We start from the raw sequence: 20,440 nt of genomic DNA on the forward strand, positions 1-20,440 counted from the left end.
TCACAACTCAATCTTATAATAAGGTAGGGTAATAGCATTACCCTACCTAGTGACTACCATTCAGAATTCAGAGAGAGAACGTTTTTCGAATCTCGGCGAAACACCAAAATTAAGAAAAACATTTTTCTAATAGCGGTCGCCCCTCGGCAGTCAATGGCAAATCTCCGAGTGTATTTCTGCCATGAAAAAGCTCCTCATAAAAATATCTGCCCTTCGGAGTCGGCTTGAAACTGTAGGTCCCTCCATTTGTGGAACAACATCAAGACGCACGCCACAAATAGGAGGAGGAGCTCGCCCAAACACCTAAAAACGGAGATAAGCGCCAATTACATGCATACAATAGTATTAGCAAGTTAGAACTCGAGAATGAGATCCGCTCGTATGTTGACTTTTTCGGATAGTACTGTAATGCACTCATTGATTCTTACTTCATAAAATCGAAGCGAGAGCGAAACGGGTGTTGACCATTATCGGCTCTATGGTACGCATCGACCATTACCGATCTTAATGCATCAACCACTTATCCACTCGTTTGCTGGATGAATGTAATTACATAAACAAAAATATTTTCGGTTTACTCTTACCATATATACTGTGTGAAAATTAAGCGGCATCTATTAACATTATCTCACCAAAAGTAAAGTATTTATTTTTACTTAAGAAGAAATAGTAAATCGAAAACTTTAAAGCCGGTTTTCTCGATCTTCCAACAAACGCGCGATATTAGTGTATGAGTGATTGAATTTCATAACGAACTTTTGAAAGACCACTTAGACGATAACAAGCGGATATGCATTTGAATTGTTATCGCTTTCGATAACTCTCAAAATAACGTCCTTGGCTTCCTTTTTTAAAGCATTCGCGTTATTTTATTTTCTTAAGGAATTTATGTTAGATGTCTTTTCATTTGTCTCATTGATAACTAGACTTATCCATTCCAGATACGGTACTGTAGCTGTATAGATGCTCGGTATGCCTGTTATGCCACATGTAAGTCCATGAGACACAATGCCACAAATGTAAGGAATGCCCTTAAATGTACAAATCAAAGGGCCGCCGCTGTCTCCCTGCAGTGAAAAACATTTAATAAATATATGAATATGCAAAAATATATAAAACAAATATATGTACATACATATATATATATATTATATAAGTATTGATTTTATATGGTAGCTTAATTTGAACAAGCATGGATCGGTACCTGACAAGTGTCTTGATTTTTCCCCAGTGCACATATTGTCGTTTCATCGTATGGTGGTGCTAAAATCCTGCCCAAAATCTCACTGCATTCTTGCTTTGTGATTATATTGACTTGGCCTTCAATCAGATTGGTTTGTAATATACCAGCATATTGAGTTGCGCCATAACCTATAATCTGACAGGAAGCTATGCATATGGGAAAAGATAATTAGTGGCACGAAGAACTTGTTAGCTAGATACGGTGCTCTTACAGCCACTAAGATTTTTCATGTCAGGTAGAGGCAGTTGTCCATAGCCAAATTTCGAATCATGTGGTTTCTGCAAGCGCAGCAATGCAATATCATTTTGAATATTTGTACTGCTAAGTCCACCAGTGCATTTAATATTTTGCATTAGTACGTAATAAATCAATTTAGCTACACATTTATAAAAATCCAAATACATACGGTTGATAGTATATAAATTCAGCACGTTCCACGGCATGGCGACTATTATTCTGTTCGGGGCTCGAGAGGTTTTCATGCCCGATAACGGCTGATATGCGTGACAGGTCCCTTTAAAGTATTATTATTGTTGTTGTCGAGAGGGTTAAAAAGTATTTTTAATTTAAAACCTATGAAATCGCTTCACAAAATGTTTTCTTTAATTATTTACTTGCGCCATAGGCAATGTGCTGCTGTCAAGATCCAGTACTCATTTACCAGAATGCCACCACAGAAATGTTGAAACAGTTGTAGATTCTGTGCACTGATAGGTTCTTGTAATTCTTGCAAGGAGACCATGTAAGGATATTGGGGTCTTGCTAGAGCGTTAAAATAACTTGAAAAGTTAAATTACAGGCAATAGGTACGATTTTGCTTTAAATGTATCAAATTTATTCACCATTTTCAGAACTATGAATTACTTGGCCACCAACAATAGGCGTAACATTTACTTTTCCTATAAAAGCCAGCAATAAAAACGCCACGCTACAAATATCGAACCGCATATTAGCTCAGAGTAAAAAACACTACTGAGCCTCGACCGTGTGCTAGATCTTTGGATGAGTGGACAGAAAAATTTAAAATGCCAAGTCTCACACTCACAAGCTGTGCAAACAATAACTGTTCTAACTTTTGAGTGAAAAATAGTTACATATTTAGTTGTGTCGAAATCGTCTCCATAAATGCGCCATACGGTCTAAAAGCGTGAACAATGAAAAACAATAATTGTTTTACATTTTCAACACTTCAAATCAACATAATTAAAATTGATCGAAATTTGTGCATTTGTCTAGCATTCTTACACAAATAGGCTATTATCAATAAAGGCATATTTTACATTCCACTTTTAAATAGGAAATGCAATATGTGAAATGAATTCTTTACATTCTTGAGAAACGCTTTTGCACTATTTTCTAATTTTTTATAATTTTCTTTTACTCTTTCACTATTTGCTTTGGGTTTACATTTACTTACATACGGGGAATATTGCTGGAGTGACAGTCCTTGGCCGGATATTACAAAGATGGTCAATGATACTGCTTACAGAGTTTTATTTTCATTTTTAGAATGTACAATTTATCAGTGAATTCTTAGTATATTATAAAATAATATTAATAAAAAAAACGGTGAATTTACTTTATCTGCGTCCTCGTGCCGTCAGTTTTGCATTGACCGTACGCGTCACCGCCGAAACGCCCTCTTCAAACTTGGTGCGGAATAGCACATTCGCATTGTTGAACATGCCATCCTTCAGCGAAACGATTATAAACTGAGAACCCGTAAAATGCGCCTTCAACATATTACCTATATTTTGTGTATGCGACATATCCAAAGCAGCATCAACTTCGTCGAGTATATATAGTGGTGCAGGCGAAAATTTAAGCATAGCTAATACAAGCGACAAAGCAACCAGCGAACGTTGACCGCCCGAAAGTTCGCCTAGCGACTCTTTCCATACGCCATTGAAGCCAACATTTATCTCTAAGCCCATGAGTTGTCCCGATTGCTTCACGGGATTCAGACGCGCTTGTGCACCCTGCAACAATGTGCTGAATATGCTGCTGAAATTCTCATCGACAACTTTCCACGCTTTCTCCACTTTCTCACGCTTCTTCTCATCCATCTTACAAATAATATGTTTTATCTTTTCTTTATCCTGTTCAACGATCTTTTTCCGGCGCATCGTCTCTTGATATTGCTCCTCTTCGCGATCGAGGAGTATCATTGCGCGCAAATTAATACGGCGCTCCATTTTATCCTTTTGTTCACGCATTACTGTCAATTTCTGGCCCGCTTCAATGGGATCCTCTTTCGAGTAGTCATATCTGGTATTTTTGGTGCCGAAAAAGTCGCGATCCTCTAAAATCCAAGGGTATTTTTCCTCTAACGCTTCGATTTTTCTGAACGAGTCCTTACTGTCGTTACGTACTTTATTTACTTCATTTTCCTTTTTCTTAATTTCTAAAGTCATATCCTGATTGACTTTGGCCAATTTCTCTTTTTTCACTAACAAATTCTTTAATTCTTTATTCTGTGAGTTGATTTTATCTTTTTGTTCTTTAATGCGCTCCTTTAGATTGCCTACGAGAGCGGCAATGCTCGAGCTGTTGGCACGCAATTCACTAAGATTCGCTTTCATTTTATTTATACTTTCCGCCATATCGTCTCGTTGCTCTGTGGTCGATTTGATACTCTTATGTAATTCATTTATTTCCAATTGCAAAGTTTCAAATTCTTGCTCGCGCTTTTTCCAATTGTCACGCGACTCTTCCGATTTCTTTTTCGCCTGCTTCATGGCTTCTGTCGCCGCTTTCAGCTCACGCTCACGAAAACCTTTGGCATCTGCAATCTTTGCTTCGATATCTTTAATTTTGTTGCGCCCTGTTTTCTGTGTCTCACGTGCTTTAACGAGATCTTCTTCAAGTGTTTCTATTTGATGTTGCAATGCTTTAATTTCCTCTTGATGCTGTTGAAATGTACTTTGCGCCAAACGTTGCTTACAGGCGTTCAATTCATGCTGTCGCAGCTCCAACTGTTGCTTGATGCGGTTGTAGTTGCGTGCAGTCTCTGTCGTAATGCTAAAGAAGAGGATGGAATACAAAGTTTGCATAAAAAGAATAAATGTAAAAAGCTAATCAAGTACCGTAATTTTTGATCAATATTATGTAACTCCTTTTTGCGTGCAGCTATTTCTTTTTCCAATCTTTTAATTTCTGCCAACTCAGCTAAAACATTGCTGCCTTTAGGACGAGAGCCACCAGAAAGCGTGCCCTGGGGGTCAACAACGTCCCCTTCCAATGTTACCGAGCGCGAGTATATGTTGCGATGATAGGTGACCTTCATTGAAAACAAATTCAACAATAAAACACATACGCAATAGGTGTTTCTAAAAGAGCAGAGCACTAACCTTTTTAGCGATGTTCAAATCGCGACAAATTAAAGTGTGACCAAAGACAAATTTCATTACTGGATCAAAGCAACGATCATATTCGATTAAGGACAATGCAGACTGCACATTTTCTTTTCCCACCTAATGGAATATACCTTCATATAAAATAACCGAGCACAGACTTAGACAAAATTCAGCCACTTACCAAGTTTTGTGCGAAATCAATTACGCTTTGATCAATCGGATGAGAGGTTATTTTATTAATTGGTATGATCGTCACGCGATGTTGCAGCTGACCCTTTTGTAGTATTTTCTTGCTGGTTGTGTCATCATCGGCTACATAACTGTACAACTATAATTCAATTCACATTACTAATATGTATGTATATTTCAAATAATCGTAGTTCACAAATACTTACACTGCCACCTGCAGTCATCATTAAGGCGAGATTATTTTTTTCGTCACGCACATTGAATAATTTGCCCACCATGCCACGCATTTTTGACCGATCAAAGTTCGGTTCAGGATCACGATACTGCAACTCATAACGATAGGCATTGCGTCTATCCAACTGGTGATTTAGATCACGTATCTCTTGCTGTAATACATTTTTTCTTTCCTGCAGCGCCTCGAAGCTGCCATCTTCATAATCAATGGTCGCCATTTTTTGGCTAAGAGACTGAATTTCACTTTCAAGCTGCTCGGACAACTGTTGATCTTTAGCGTAGATTGTATCTTTGGACTGTTTATCATTCTCGCGTTGTTTCAAAACATTCTTGCAGTGCGATAATTCCATGCTGGCAGTTTTAAGTGTAGTCTCAGCCTGACTGAGTTGCTGCTTTGCGTCTAATATAAGAACATATAGCAATTTTTTGTATTAACTTCTTTTCGAAACATATACATACATATCGTCCCCTTAGTATTAAAATAGCCTATAAATTTTTTGATGTTTTGAGAAAATGAATTTCAAACTTTTTGTCGAAAGTAGCTCTCACTCAAATCTCGTTATGTCTGTAAATATTTATTATCTTTGACTGACGTTTTGACCCACTTTGTGGAACTAGAATTTGACCAAATTTTGACCACATATAAAATCGACGATGGAGATTCCAAAAATTCAATAAAAAAATAATAGCCTATGAGCACATAGGCTATTGTTATACTAAGGGGACGATATGTAATAAGTACATCCGTTGACAGATAATTAGAAACACGATATTTTACGTGTTTTGACTACTTTTATTTTGTTTCTTTAATTTTCATAAATTTTTTATAAATATAAATGTAGTTCACTCTGCCACAAATATGATATAAATCAAACTTTATACAATATTTATAAAAATTCGACACATTTTCAAACTACTTAATCACAATATCAAAGAACAAAAACTGGTATGCAGTTCGAAAACCCATTAAAGTGAAGGTTTGAAGTGGTTCGAGACGTTCGTTGATTTTGGATCATTTTTCCCCTGACGGTGTTGCGCAGTTTTTCCATATAACGGATGTATATTTTTTATATGGAGAAAAAACGATGTACGTCAGGGAAAAAAATTATCAAAAATCAAAGAGAATTTCGATCCTCTTTAAATTAGCACTTTATTATATTAAAATTAAGGAACAATGAAACAGCACTCTCATACATATGTATGGTTTTTTTAATTCTAATTAAAAAAATTTAATCATTAATAAAATTTGTAGAATATATATGAATATTTTACAAAGTATGAAAAGAAGGAAAGGCAGAACTCATCAAAATATGTCGTTTCTAATTAGCAGCCAACGGGTGTATATAGATACAACTTACTTATGAGCTGATCCTGCAGCGAGAATGATTGGCCCTCCTCGTCTACAGACAAACCTTGTGTCACTGCTTCAAACTTTTTCTGTGCCGCATCATAGGCTTGCGAATCACGCTCATCCGCTTCTTTGAGGCTTTGAAAGAGATCGTGCACCTTAGACATTTGAGTCTCTTTCAGCTTTAGCGCTTTTTCGTCTTCCAATATATTTTTTTCCAAAGTTCGCAATTTCTTTTGCTCTTGATCTATGCTAGTTTGCGCCGATTTTAAACTACCCGCCACTTTACCCTCCTCCACCACCTGTTTGGTAAGTTGTTCTTCCACTTCTTTAAGCGCACCACCGCTGTCGGCATCAATTTGCGTTTGCACTTGTTTTGCCGCTTCCTCAAGGCGTTCTGTTTCGCTGTTATTATCTTTAATTGTATTTTTACAACTCTCAATTCGGTTAGTTAGCTTTTCAATTTGTTGTTCAATAGAACGGAGTGCCTCCTTTTGCTTAAGATACCGAAACGATATGTGAATGCGAGTTAAATATTCAATATCTCGACATATTTTTTGAAATTCCAAATACGCTGAACGTTCCTGACGCAACTTTTCCAATTTCGGTTCAACTTCTTCTTGTAGAAGTGTATTCGTTTCGCGTACTTTAGCATCCTTTTTCTCGATCAGTTTTGTGGTAGCCTCACGTTTAGTTTCATACATACTAGTGCCTGCTGCCTCCTCAATCATTGATAAAATCTCTTGCGGCTTCATATTCAATACTTTAGTAATACGTCCTTGCATAATCAAAAAATTGGGATTGTTGACGTTCAACTGTACTGAACAGAAGAAATCTGACACTTTTTTGTTCTGTACCAACTTTCCGTTGATAAGGTACTTATTCTTGCCTCCAACAACAATCTGCCGAGTTACAGAGATTTCTCGACATTTTTCATAGCCCAATGGGCATTGATTTGGATCTGAGTTGTCAAATATGAGAGTAACGGTAGCCTTTGTGACACCTGCTTGACCGCTTTTGTATACAAGATCTTGAAGTGATGCGGCTCGCACCTGCGGAAATCCATTGTATATTAAGGCTTTTAATATATTAACTCTTAATAATATTTACCTGTCCAAGATTCATTATACCAAGTACAAAGCATATTGAGTCCAATATATTCGATTTGCCTGTACCGTTCAAGCCGGTAATAGCTGTGAATTCGCTGTCAAAGCCATGGATTTCTGTTCGACGCCCATAGGACTTGAACCCATCGATTATAACTGATTTAATATACATTTCAACGTTATCGGTGCGTTAAGTCGGGAAAAAGAGGGAATCTAAAAACCGAGGACGCCGACCGCGCAAATCAGTTAAGAACGAACGCGCGTTCCCACACGGATGGCGCGTAGCAGTAGGACTAAAACTGCTAAAACAAATTTACATTTGCGTCTACCGGTAAAATTTTTCAACAAAGCTTTTTTCTTTAAGGTAAACAATTCCGAAAATAATATTTTAAATGCACTAAATTATCAAATAGTTTTCCAAACAAATCGTCCCTTGACAAATAGAAGCCTCTTTCGTTTTTCTTCTTCTTCTTTAAAACAAGCAACCGTTGACCAGTGCTGCCAGTTCGACATAGTTTCAAATAGCTGATATTGATGCAATTGTTGACTAGATTCGAATTGAATATGTAATTTGTTTTTCATTTTATTGAATAAATGATGAGTAATGGCATAATTTTAAGTGAAAAAATTAGAAAATATGAAATATTAAAATTTTTTTTAATTATTTATTTATTTATTTATTTAGTCTGTATGTAAATGTATATTTATACAAACTATGAGAAATTCAAATATAAAATTAAACTGCATAAATTAGAGAATTGAATTTAAATTACTAACAAAAGAAGTATTTGACAAAGAAAAATCTAGATCGATCTCATACAAATCAATATATGCAATCAACGGTATTGGAGTTATACCAATCACAAAGGAAGGAAGGGACGTTCCCACGACAGTCAGTTCTACGTTACCGGAACGACCCAAATATATATCCGGCCAAGAACTGTCACTTCAGTAGCATACATATGTGGGGAATGTTTATGCTGCTACAACAACAACAGCAATACCAACATAGGAAGGGACTGGCCTTTTCTCTTCTCAAATATTTACAGTTAATAAATGAGCCTGCATTATAGGAAGGAAATAGGTCCGGAAACCTGGGAGCTCAAAGCGTATTTAAAGAAAATATTTTTCAAAATTGCTGCTAGCGGATATTTTATACCATATGTAGAAATTAAATATATGAAGAAAATACAACAAAATGGTATGCGCCTTCAAATATGAGCATACATTTTATTTCAGTTTTAGCCCTCTTATGGTAAACATTTAACAAACGTTTTCTGAGATCTTCTTCGTAGCCGAGTCCTGGCCTTCTCCAATTAGAGGAACGGGTAGAAACTCGTGTTTCTTTATTAAACAAACGTTCTATGACGGATGACGTTCATCACACAAGACAGTGTTAGGTCACTGGAGCGCAGCTCTTGGAAACGAAAGCCTAGTCATTCTGATACGTAAAACCGACTGCAATGTAAACGTTCTGTCGCTATGCTTCATATTCGCTTTATCAATACATGGCAACGTCGGAGACAATGAATCTATTACTGTACATAGTTAGTGCTTAGTACATACTGTTGAACATATGCAACACTGACAAATCAAATTATTCCCGTACGTAAGTTAATTTAAAAAACTCAAATTTTATTCTTTTAAATAAAAAAGTTTATTTTTTTCTTTTGAATATATCTAAACCCATATCGTAATAAATAATTAACGGTATGATTTCTGGTAACGAGCACGGGCACCTGGACCACCGAATTTCTTTGGTTCACAGCGACGTGGATCACCAACCAAGAGAGTTCTGTCGTATTGGATGAGGATATCCTTGATCTCCTTCTTTGAGGCCTCATCGACGTCTGAAAAAATTACACAAAAATAAAGAAAAAACAAAAACATGATCAATAAGGGAAAAACGATCGAGTAGGAGCATGTAAATATAGTATCAAGTATAAAAACTGTAAATCCTGCATCAGTAATTGCCTTTCGAGAGAAGTTCTTTAAATGCAATTTTTTGTAAATCTAGCATCACTCACATGAGCCTTTTGGGCCAATTATGTGATTGGTATTTGCTTGAATTTTAATCTACCGCGTTTTCATCTTTCGAGAGGAATTTCGTGTTCCAACCGAAAATCTGGTATTAACCGGCATCAAAATATCATTCGAAGTGGTGTTTAACTTTTTTTTCTGTAAATCTAGCATCACTCACATGAGCCTTTTTGGTCAATTATGTGATTGGTATTTGCTTGAATTTTAATCTACCGTGTTTTCATCTTTCGAGAGGAATTTCGTGTTCCAACCGAAAATCTGGCATTAACCGGCATCAAAATATCACTCGAAGAGCTGTTTAACTTTTTTCCTGTAAATCCAGCATCACTCACATGCGCCTTTTTTGGTCAATTATGTGATTGGTATGTGCTTGAATTTTAATCTACCGCGTTTTCATCTTTCGAGAGGAATTTCGTGTTCCAACCGAAAATCTGGTATTAACCGACATCAAAATATCACTCGAAGTGGTGTTTAACTTTTTTTCTGTAAATCTAGCATCACTCACATGAGCCTTTTTTGGTCAATTATGTGATTGGTATTTGCTTGAATTTTAATCTACCGTGTTTTCATCTTTCGAGAGGAATTTCGTGTTCCAACCGAAAATCTGGTATTAACCGGCGAGAAAATACTAAACTCATACTGGTATTGCATAAATTTATCGTTATTCAAATTTTTGTTTGTAAATCGGGCATCACTCACTTCTGCTACAGTAGCAGGAATGATTGGTATTTGCCCCGAAAATTGCTTTCCCGTGTTTTCATCTTTCGAAAGGAAATTAGTTTTCCAACCGAAAATCTGGTATTAACCGGGTTCATAGCCTTTGTGCTACTTTTAGACTGTTTATTGAACGTTTCTGATATACTACTCACATTTCTGATAGAAAGCAATCAAGGCTTTAGAAATAGCTTGACGAATGGCATAGATTTGCGCCACATGACCACCACCGCTAACACGTACACGGATGTCGACGCCAGCGAATTTTTCCTGCAACACAAAAGTAAATTTTCATAAATATATACATTAATAACTTCACAAATTTTCATATTGAAATACGCGTGCACTCAGTTAAGAAACTTTTTTCATTGGATTCAATTTCGGGATAAGTTAAACTCATCACTCACATCTGCGGGTGGCGCAATGTCATATTTCAGCATAAACAACTCACCTTGCCCAAAAGCAAAAGTGGTTCCTGCAATTTGTATTGCAGCACTTTTGGTTCTATTTGTTCCAAAGGACGGCCATTGACCCTCAAGAGACCACGTCCGCGCTTGCAGTAAGCAACAGCTGTGGCGGTTTTCTGCAATTATGGAAACTTTAGTAATTTGCTATATAACAGATAGCGAACGGCACGTGTATTTCTGCCAATTGCTTCAATCAAACTTACCTTCCGTCCAAAAACTTGCACGGCATGCACAGGCTCTCTGCGCTGTAATTAACAGAAAATAATAAAAATTACTCAATATTATTAGTGGCAAATATAATTTTTAAAGCCATATTACTTTTTGCTGCATCTTGTCTTAAGATACTTTGTGTAAAAGACCGGAAACTGCCATTGATCCCCTGAACAATAATTTAACGAAGCCAACTGTCAAACTGCAAACTGTCATCGTTGAATGCAGGAGAGTCCTCTACAGGTAATTCAAGCTCAATTCTATATTTTAAATGCATCAATTCATTTTTTTTTTTAGATTTAAATAAACAAAAATAATAATAAAAAATAGTGCTAAGTGTAAGAAATAACATAGTTTATTCAATTGTCAACGATTGCGAAGTTGAAAAATTTTTTATTCACAAAAAAAAAGTTAATGATACAAAATAATCTTGATATTCGTTTTTAACTCCTTGCCACTCTGTGCTAACTGTCATTACCAAAAGATGTGCTGATTTTAGTGAAATAATTTGTCATTTCAGAGTTAATAAATTTAGTGCGGGATATTTTTTTAATTTGTCACTTAATTTAAGGCGATTAATCGTTTAAAATATAACTAACTTTGTATAAAAGCAGTTCGTGTATTATTTTCGGCAAAATTGTAATAGTGTGAAGATGTCCAGCGGTCGGGAAGAAGGAGAAATCGATTCGGAGGAGGATGGTCTGCGTAAACGCATAAATGAACTTGAAGAGGAGAATGCAGAATATGAAAAGATCAAAAAAATTTCGGAATGCTATGAGGACAAATATGGTAGGTATATGCGCAGCCAATGGACTTTTGTTGAAAACTTATGAAGGTATGAGTTATAATGGCAAAGAACTATTTGCCATTCCCTACGAGAGCCATACACCTTTCTGATATGTATGTACATACTTATGTAGATACACAAGTGTGTATGCTTAGGGCTCGAAGTGCTTCTCTATAAATATTATCAAGATAAATATTAAGCGATAGTTTGCGCTTATCATTTGAAGTAGCAAGCTGAGTTGATAATTTTTTCTCAAACGAAATACTAGAGATGATTTATAACACAATTTTTGCAGTAAAAACTCGTATGACGCACTGCAGGGTACATATATGAGCTCCTATTTCTCAAGCAATCTCTGAGCATATGTAAAGCGCATAGCAAGTCGGTTCTACGTTACCGAAACGACCCGGATTTATATCCGGATAAGGACTGTCACTCCAGCAGCATTCACCGTATGTAAGTGTGGGGAATGTTTATGCTGCTACAACAACAACAACCACAGTTATAACACGATAAACACCCAGAAAAATTCTGGTCTAAACCTAAGCTTCTCTCTTTAGAGAACGGCCGTAGCAGCGCCGAATATAGCGAAAGCTCCCTTCCCTCCACGTGCAAGTTGGTCAGCTTACGATTATTGTCATCTTATCTTTGTATCACCATTTTCCATAACGATATCACACACAAACTTAGTGTATGATTGCCTCCCCGTCGATAGAGTTGTTCTTGGAACCCAAACAGCGGGGAAATGATTTACACTCACAAACTTTCAAACAACAGTGCACCACTTGCTTTCCTCGGCGATGTGGTTCAGCTGGTCATCAGGAAGACAAACGTTTCCAAAGCTAGTGGAGTTTTTTGAAGTTCTATTAGAAAAGATTTAGCGGATATCGAACAATCGACTCTTCCACACGGACAGAAGTGGTGACTCTCAAATTACCTGTGTGGTCGACACTCGTCAGTAATATGTCGTGACCAAATATCAAAATAGAGGTGGATAAGGAAAGGAGTGACGCAGGGTGAAGACCCTTTCTGTCTTGCTCTTCTACTTCTATATCTCGAAACGTTCTCAACCATCAGAAAAGGAGTTTCTTTGATCTCATACGCTGTCGATTGCTCGATGGTGGCGTCCGGTAATGATATCAATTTGCTTGAATTCACAGGCGGACGATTTTCTCTCCAATCTTTCTCGCTTTTTCACTACAAGGAATTTCGTACGTTCACCCAATAAATCCACGGCGATTGCATTTTTAACTTGGGCAAAGGTGTCCAAACCTGCAAACTATCAATTCTGACGATACATAACCTCAAGTTATTGGGGTCGATTTTCATAGCTTGCTCTGCGCCTTGGCGCATAATTGCGAACATCACTAAGGTCCGAAATTGCAGCAAGGTCTTAAAGTCACTAGCCGGTAGCACTTGGGGCAAAGACAAATATTGCTACATTCCGATGTCAGCTGGTTCTACGTTTCCGGGAGGATTGGGGTCCCGACCAAGCTCTGTCGTCCTAGGAAACTAGCCCTGTCTAGTGCACCGTACCGTACCCTTCATCTCTCGCCACTGGAGCGAATCTATGCAGCAAATCTGCTCCAAAAATTTGGCTTCAGGGCTGGCATCGAACCTAACTCTGAACCCGAACCTAACTACCCAAACTCAACGTCGGTTAGATGTGACCAGTGTGACGGGTGGTGTCATCATGACCTGCTCATGCTTTAAGTCGCACAGCGAGTGGCCCACGCGGTATGTGGCCACGTGTTGTTCATGCTATCTGGGGCCCTCAGCCCTGACGGCTACCACATCGTCAAATGCGCTGGCACTACCATCCCAAGCACAACCCAGGAGGTTCATTGAGCAACACAACTCCCCTGCTGTACACCTACCCCAACCCCCTTCTACTGCCAGTTTCAACACAAATGCGAAGAAAAACCAGCAGCTCTTGGTTCTCCGTACAGACTGTTCCGTGTGCCAGAGCAGAGTACCTCGGAATCTGACACCAGTTCAATGCAATTCCTGCAATGGCTGGTGGCATTTTCGGAGGTGCTCTGGCCTACGCACTACCCGAGATTGGGCACGTGACTACTACGTTGTTGTAGAGCTCTGTACCCGCAACCGCCCACCACCATCAGGCCGCAATAACAACGGCGGAACGCACTGCAGGACCAACGTAGACAACTTCACGCGTCCCTCACACCCCACGTTATGCCAGTCATCCAGAGGGGCTTCAAGCTCCTTCAATTAAACTTTAACGCACTTATGAGCCAACACCGCTCAGTCGCGGATACAGTAAGTGGTTGCACTGCCTCTGCTCTCGCATTTTTATGTCTTGGGTACGCTGGTTTTTTCAGTTGGCGAACTGTTTCAGGGGTGTTACCATCCTCCAAATAATGCAGGTACTATTTTAGCCTGCGTCACTCGGCCCAGCCCTCCCTGAATCGCCCAGGTCACTACGATATCCGAATCGTGGCAGAGTGTGTGGTTTACCCCTACTCCGCCTACACTTCCCTTTGCCGTATTCCGACGACTCCTCCGACTCAGACGTCTTGGGGGTCTGCAGGAGCTGGCGTTTCCATCCTTTTTTGTATATTTGGCTAAGCTCCTCTTTAAATTTGTGGTGTGCGTCTTCCAGAAATTGCGGAACCTGCAGCTTTATGCCGTCTCGCCTTATACTCAGAGGTTTGCCTTTGCCCAGCAAGAGGCGACCGCCATCAGAAAAAAATTTTCCATTTTAGTGTTTCGAACCCGTACACTACCGAATAGTAGCCACGCACCAACTCATTCGGCTACGGTGGCCTATATTCATGTATTCACCGTTAGGATTATAGCACAGTAATGCTATATAATCACCAATTCTAAGTTAAAAATACCTCGCAGTGATCAAATTTTTTTTTTAACAGTCATTTATAAAAGATTTGTAACATAGCTTTGCATTTTTGCCAAATTTTTACATTTCTTCCTTTAGGTAACATGTTTAGGCTGAATGACTACAATGACTGGGTAGCTGTACAACGCGCCGGTCAAGTACCCACCGATGTGTCCTCTATTTCCTCAGACGAACTTCCTTCCCCTAAAAAGAAAAAACACAAAAGAAATAAGAAAAGCAAATTCAAAATGCACGAACGCCGCCATCGTTGCACTCATCAGCGCCACAAACACTATAAAAGTCAAGCGCATGGCGAGAAGCGACACCATCATCGTAGGGAACGCTTGTTGAACCCTTACTATCAGAGCCGGGGCATTGAAACAATATCGCTTGACACAACTGACTATAGTGAATATGAGAGGGACAACTACTCAATAGCCACCATGGAGATCGAGAGTGTAGATGAGAACGATGAAAATACAACATTGCCTTTGAGCCGCGAAGAATTGCGATTGGCGTTGGGGCGTGGTGCCGCGGAAAAGAAAAATAATATTTGTTCCTTGAAAGAACGCTTGCAACCCGAGAAATATATTGAAATCGATAGTGTAGAGAAAGTGCAAACATTTGAAGAGTCCACGCAGAATTCAAATTGTGCAGACAACGTGGTAGAGCTCAATAGTGAAGACTCCATTTCAATTGAGGAGCGGGAACTGCGTTTGATTGCACTGAGATCAGCAATTATGAGAAAACATGCGACGCGCAAAAAACGTAATGCCGAGATTGCTTATTCGCCCACAGATTTCGATGACTTGTTGGTTGAACCAATTAGCTCTGTCACGTCGGACATCGAGGAGTTGGCGGGTGATATGGAAATAAGTCCAGCTAGTTCACCAAATCTTATACTTAGCCCCATTCAGTGTGACGACGAACAAAACAGCAATATAAGCTTGGAGACAGTAGAGAATCAAGTTGACAATAAACCAGTCGATATGGATATTGAAAGCAGTGATAGCGAGCAGGAAGACAACGCGACGAATGTTTTCGACGCGGATAGCATCTGTGCACAGCAAACACATGACATTCCGCTTCCAGCAGGGCCGCCCATGGAAGGTATGGGTATGCCAGTATCATACGATTATGCCAGCCACGCCAAGCCCATGTCCTTCGATATGTATATGCCTGCAATGCATTTCAGTACACAGGTGGATATGCCACAAGCGATTTTACCCATGTCAAACATATCTACAACAACGATGCAGCCATTGCCATTGGTTGAAGTTGCTCAAAATGTGGTTGTCGATGGTGAAGAGGAAAGTTGTATTAAAAATGAAGGCATAAATGAACAGCTTACCATGAGTGCATCACCGAAATCGGCTACTATGGGTATTATTCCAGAAGATACCACCCAAGATCAACCGGAGCAGTGCAGTGATGAGGAAGAGGAGGAAGCATTGCGCGCCTTGTTGCTATCACAACGCCAAACGGCAAAAACAACGAAAGCTAATGCTATGCCGCATGTAAGGAAACCTTTCCCAGCTTCCGACACTCCACCACAAATTGCAGCTGCGCACAACAAAAGAATGGGGAGCATTATTAAACCACAACCAATACCACTTCCACTATTACAGACTATACGCAGTGATGGAAATGTGAAACCTACACCAACCGAGTCAATTTTAAAAGAAGCTGTGCGTCGTTTGAAAGTCAAATCCTTTGCACGTTGCGAGGAGGCGCAGAACGATACTCAGCCGCAAGCGCATGTTCCACGTTTGAAAATAAAGGCATTTGCGCGTTGCAAAGAATTTGATGTGGACTCGTATGTGCAACCGACAATCGGCGCAGAGAGTGAGTCATCCGCATTTATGGTGCATGCATCGCATATCAGTGACATAAATTATAATCCTCTTCAGCTGGAAGACGGCAGAAGCATATCCGATAGCTCATTGCACAGAAACACACCAGAAATGTTAGTAGGTACACAGTCCAATTCGAGTGAAAATGCCGTTATACTGCATGCAACGAAACGACATTTAGAAAAGGAGGAACCTATGGGGCGCACGCTACGTACAATCGAGCTGAAGCAGGGCGCCGAGAACTGTAGTCAGCACTCAACAGAAAATTGCAATAGTGATTTAGTCAATAGAAACAAAACGCCACAAAATTACGAATCGCATGCTAAGAAACCAAAAAGAACCATGGAGCAAGCAACACAGGCTACGAAAGGAGATGTAACTATCGTGGATGGCAAGGAGATCGCTCAAGAGAGCATTACGAAGGAAAAAGACGCCAACGCTAGCGGGGAAAAGGAAAACAAGGAGGTTTCGTCCGTGGCAACAGGCGGAAATGATTTCGCCACAAACACCGTCGCTAAAGCCAAGTTGAATGCTAAGGTCGTCGCCAAACCCGCGAAGCTGGTAGAAAAGCGGAAAGTCTGTACCTCAGTGCTTGCAGCGAAAGCAACAAGTGTGGGGAAAACCGCAGCTACTGCACCCGTAAAGCAGCCAGTGCCCAAAGCCGTACCACCCAAAAACAGCACAACACCAACAACTTCGCCGAAGGTAGTAAAACCCCAGGCTCAACAACTGAAAATTGTTAAGCCAAATAAAGTGATCAATAAAAGTCTGGAAAAAATTGATGAAGCCATCGCGCAAAAGAAAGTTGACGCTAGCAATCAATCGCGAATTCTCACACCCACAACTCTGCCAAATATTAAAGTAAACAGACTCATTATACGTATTGGTGATAGAGATTCCTCCTCCGAGGATGAGGAGGTTTTACGCAATCAAACGCTGGAGCGTTGTATTGGTCTGGCGACCGTGCGCACTTCCACACCAGACTCGTTGACTAGCGTGCTCAACCAAAATGTTTATGGCAGCAAATATGCCACTACAATGAGCAACTCATCCACCGAGCAGCTGGCTGATGCACGCGTGCTGGCCAATGACGACATATCGAATACGTCATCTGCAAAGGACACAGTTGTGGATGAGTCATTCGAAAAGAAATTGGAAAATTTCCTAAAAAATATCCGTTCCAAAACGCTACAGAAGAGTAGCAGTGCTGAGCATCCGCGTGTGCGTAAGCTAAGTGCCAACAGCGCGCAAATGGGCACACCAACGGTGCGTATGCAGCGGGTTAAGGTGTAATAGGGGTGTAATTAAAAGTTATTTATTAAAATGTGTTTGTTTTGTTTTTATTATTGTACATCAACTAGGCCGTGCGCAGTCTTCCTATCGCCTCTCAGGAGGAATACAAACGTTTGGTGCATCGCATGAAGATATTGGAAAAGCAAAAGCACTTGAAGAAAATGCAAAAAAGTTTACTTGCAGATGCAGAGAAGTATACGAAAATCAAGCAGGGAAATGCCAATCACGTGCATAAGCCGCATGCTGCACAAGACGTCGCCGCATCTACTACCATCGGCACACAAACGTCCAACGATGCGCCGAGCATTGCCATTGCCATTGTCAATGAGAAAGTCGCAGCTATAGCTGAAAGTGCCGAGCAGCAGCCAAATTACGAATATGAACATTCCAAGCAGTTGCCAACAACGGAAAGTCTTGCAACAGTGACCACGCATGCGCCAACCAGTGAAGCGGCTCCCAAAAATGAGAAGCTGATGGCGCAAAAACTGCATTCCTGCGAAACAATACTTGTCAGCATTAGGTAGAACTGCTTACGTATATTATTGAATTCATATTTTGGTTTTGTTGCTCATTACTTTGCCTTTCCACTTACAGCAATAGCATCATTACCAGACTGGATAAATCGTTTCAGCTTGTCAATGAAACGAGGGCGGCGAAAATCGCTAAAATGCGCCACGAGCTGCGACTGAAGGAGCTGCGGCTCGAAATGGAGCAAACGCAGCGAAAAATAAAAGAAGAGCAAGCCAAAATATTGCGTACCCATCCGGAAATATGCGCCAACAATGAACTGATTACAAAGCTAAAGCAGAAACGTGCAAAGGTGCTCGAAATGGCGCTGAAGTTGGGCAAAACCGTTCAAGGCGATGACTATAGGTATTTCCACGTTGGAGATTTATGGCTTCTTGTATTCATTTGTAAACTGCCATTCGCAAATAGACTTTATACCATATTAAATTAACGTACTGGCAAAAGGATAGTTAGTTTGCATGTGCTGTGTTGTCAATTTATGTGCTAAGTTTGCATGTTAGACACACTTTTCTATTATTACGTTTAATAATTGATTATTTTTATTTTCTTTAGATTAAATAATGATTTGAAAAATGAAATAACGCTTAAAACAAAAGGATTGGCAACACATATAAAACTTGTAAATTCAATAAGATATTGTGATCTAGATGTATTAGATAAGGAAACCATAATGCCAACCAATACTGAACAAGAGACTAGTGATGCGCACACGCCTGTTGGTCAACAGTCTAATGGGCAAGTTCCCAAAACTATGGCACCAAGCTCCACAGATGGTAGAGAAAGCGAAAATATTGAAAAAGCTGTGAACGCTTTGCCAACGAAGGAAGCGAATGTGTCAGACACTGCTAACTGTTCACCCGCTGATAATGATTTACCAAGTGCTTGTGAGAATGCTGCGGATGGCCAAGTGATTGCGCAGGAGGAATCCGCAACTTGTGATACAGCCAATGTAGTAGTGGTGACAGCGCATATCGTAGAGACGGCCGTGGCGAGTGTTGAGGAGATGCCGGCGCCGTGTGACAACGGCAAAGAAGTGCGTGCCTTATGTTTTGAAGAACTTTTACTATAACATAATACTATTTTGCATTTGTTGTCCATATATACTACATATGTACAATATTTGTGTTTCACTATTTTTGCATTAACAAAATTATTGAGTATGTTTAGGTTCTGCCGGAGGAGAGCATGCCCGAAGAAGACAATGTGGCAGTAACGGAGCAAGCGAGCACAAGTCATTCACTGCGCGATTACATATCTCCGCTTGTGCACTTGCGAAGCGAAAGTGGGTGGGTATTGCATGTTTGCATCTGGTACTAGTAACTCGTGAACTAATGTATGAAAAGTTTAAATCTGCATATTATATATATTTTCGAATTTGTTATCTATAATGGAATATTTTGCACGTTCGTGCATATGCATATATGTAAATAGCTTGATTTTGAGTGGTATTGACATTTCAGAAAATGGGACCCAAACGATATTATTTGCCCATATGAGTTGATGGGTCAGTGCGAGGATAAGGATTGCAGTTATAGACATTTAACCGACAAATGAGTCAAAGTCATATTGCGCCGAAGCCAAAGGATCATAGCTAGCAAATCGCGAGCGTGCGACGTTACGTTCGATATCGGTTTGTAGAAATTACTTAAAATGGAGTTCCAAATATAATATGCCTAGGTAAGTTAAAACAACTCAATTTAGAATTATACACCAACATGTATCGCGCCCACTTTTAAATCTATCCTATACCACTCGTATATGTTTTTTTGTTGTGATAATGCATTTCTTTTTTATTTGAGTTGGTTGTGGCATAAGGTTTGTGATAGAAATGCAGCACAAAGGTCTGTTGTAACTATCAAAAATGCGGCCTAAAAGCTAACAAAACAAAAAAAAAATAAATAAACAAATACGTTAAATTAATTATAAATATGTAAGAGGTATGAAGATCAAAGAAATTATTAAATGCCTAGATTGCTGGAAATTCTCTTTTTTCGAAAATTCTACTGTGCCATACAAAAAGTAAATACACAAATGGTACCTTTGGTGTATTTTAGCAAACTCGCCACATTTTTGATTTTTGTAAAAATTATAAAAATACGTAAAATTTAAGATGAAATAAAAAAATTATTATATTCTTTTATAACGTTGTTATAAGAAAAATTGTTTACAAAGTGAATAAATAAGTGATATAGAAATAAAATTAACTGCTGTGTTT

At 39.2% G+C, this 20,440-nt stretch overlaps 4 protein-coding genes across 6 annotated transcripts; 1 reads left to right on the forward strand and 3 right to left on the reverse strand.

Moving 5' to 3' along the window:
• Nucleotides 1-619: 619 nt before the first annotated feature.
• On the reverse strand, nt 620-2,278 carry LOC128866546 (CUB and peptidase domain-containing protein 2). 3 transcript variants are annotated; one of them, XM_054107364.1, is made up of 6 exons: nt 2,086-2,278; nt 1,858-2,005; nt 1,650-1,757; nt 1,455-1,564; nt 1,205-1,389; nt 620-1,067 (listed from the first exon to the last, which is right to left on the reverse strand). In XM_054107364.1, exons 1-6 carry the CDS (start codon nt 2,189-2,191, stop codon nt 870-872), a joined length of 855 nt encoding a protein of 284 aa, XP_053963339.1. In that variant the 5' UTR covers nt 2,192-2,278; the 3' UTR covers nt 620-869. The 3 variants fall into 3 exon arrangements, with proteins under 3 accessions (XP_053963339.1, XP_053963341.1, XP_053963340.1); XM_054107366.1 differs by having other exon boundaries at nt 1,858-2,022; nt 2,086-2,172; XM_054107365.1 differs by having other exon boundaries at nt 622-1,067; nt 1,455-1,561; nt 2,086-2,272.
• Nucleotides 2,279-2,717: 439 nt separating this feature from the next.
• Nucleotides 2,718-7,954, reverse strand: LOC128866545 (structural maintenance of chromosomes protein 2). Its single transcript, XM_054107363.1, has 7 exons — nt 7,481-7,954; nt 6,381-7,422; nt 4,995-5,422; nt 4,781-4,927; nt 4,594-4,716; nt 4,330-4,523; nt 2,718-4,264 (listed from the first exon to the last, which is right to left on the reverse strand). Exons 1-7 carry the CDS (start codon nt 7,646-7,648, stop codon nt 2,824-2,826), a joined length of 3,543 nt encoding a protein of 1,180 aa, XP_053963338.1. The 5' UTR covers nt 7,649-7,954; the 3' UTR covers nt 2,718-2,823.
• A 1,155-nt stretch (nt 7,955-9,109) lies between these two features.
• LOC128866044 (40S ribosomal protein S16) lies at nt 9,110-11,083 on the reverse strand. The gene is made up of 5 exons (XM_054106513.1): nt 11,016-11,083; nt 10,901-10,942; nt 10,682-10,813; nt 10,386-10,500; nt 9,110-9,326 (listed from the first exon to the last, which is right to left on the reverse strand). The coding sequence occupies exons 1-5, from the start codon at nt 11,025-11,027 to the stop codon at nt 9,181-9,183; spliced, it is 447 nt and encodes a 148-aa protein (XP_053962488.1). The 5' UTR covers nt 11,028-11,083; the 3' UTR covers nt 9,110-9,180.
• A 301-nt stretch (nt 11,084-11,384) lies between these two features.
• Nucleotides 11,385-20,320, forward strand: LOC128866514 (uncharacterized). The gene is made up of 7 exons (XM_054107318.1): nt 11,385-11,696; nt 14,651-17,670; nt 17,766-18,217; nt 18,292-18,570; nt 18,778-19,258; nt 19,393-19,511; nt 19,686-20,320. The coding sequence occupies exons 1-7, from the start codon at nt 11,561-11,563 to the stop codon at nt 19,777-19,779; spliced, it is 4,581 nt and encodes a 1,526-aa protein (XP_053963293.1). The 5' UTR covers nt 11,385-11,560; the 3' UTR covers nt 19,780-20,320.
• Nucleotides 20,321-20,440: the final 120 nt, after the last annotated feature.

This window comes from Anastrepha ludens, chromosome 6 (genome assembly GCF_028408465.1).
Source record: "Anastrepha ludens isolate Willacy chromosome 6, idAnaLude1.1, whole genome shotgun sequence".
In the NCBI taxonomy this organism is placed as follows: domain Eukaryota; kingdom Metazoa; phylum Arthropoda; class Insecta; order Diptera; family Tephritidae; genus Anastrepha; species Anastrepha ludens.

Bases quoted from the DNA above. Each gene is read 5' to 3' on its own strand.
- LOC128866546 (XM_054107364.1), bottom strand. From the start codon at position 2,191: ATGCGGTTCGATATTTGTAGCGTGGCGTTTTTATTGCTGGCTTTTATA. The intron at 1,758-1,857 runs GTAAATAATTAA...AATACTTTAAAG, and splicing joins GCACATTGCCTATGGCGCAA to GGACCTGTCACGCATATCAG. The intron at 1,390-1,454 runs GTAAGAGCACCG...CCATATGCATAG, and splicing joins CATGAAAAATCTTAGTGGCT to CTTCCTGTCAGATTATAGGT.
- LOC128866545 (XM_054107363.1), bottom strand. From the start codon at position 7,648: ATGTATATTAAATCAGTTATAATCGATGGGTTCAAGTCCTATGGGCGT. The intron at 4,928-4,994 runs GTAAGTATTTGT...ATTGAATTATAG, and splicing joins TGATGACTGCAGGTGGCAGT to TTGTACAGTTATGTAGCCGA. The intron at 4,717-4,780 runs GTAAGTGGCTGA...ATATTCCATTAG, and splicing joins TTGATTTCGCACAAAACTTG to GTGGGAAAAGAAAATGTGCA.
- LOC128866044 (XM_054106513.1), bottom strand. The intron at 10,814-10,900 runs GTAAGTTTGATT...CCATAATTGCAG, and splicing joins TGCAAGTTTTTGGACGGAAG to AAAACCGCCACAGCTGTTGC. The intron at 9,327-10,385 runs GTGAGTAGTATA...TAATTTTTTCAG, and splicing joins GATTGCTTTCTATCAGAAAT to ACGTCGATGAGGCCTCAAAG.
- LOC128866514 (XM_054107318.1), top strand. From the start codon at position 11,561: ATGTCCAGCGGTCGGGAAGAAGGAGAAATCGATTCGGAGGAGGATGGT. The intron at 18,218-18,291 runs GTAGAACTGCTT...TTCCACTTACAG, and splicing joins ACAATACTTGTCAGCATTAG to CAATAGCATCATTACCAGAC. The intron at 19,259-19,392 runs GTGCGTGCCTTA...GAGTATGTTTAG, and splicing joins CGTGTGACAACGGCAAAGAA to GTTCTGCCGGAGGAGAGCAT.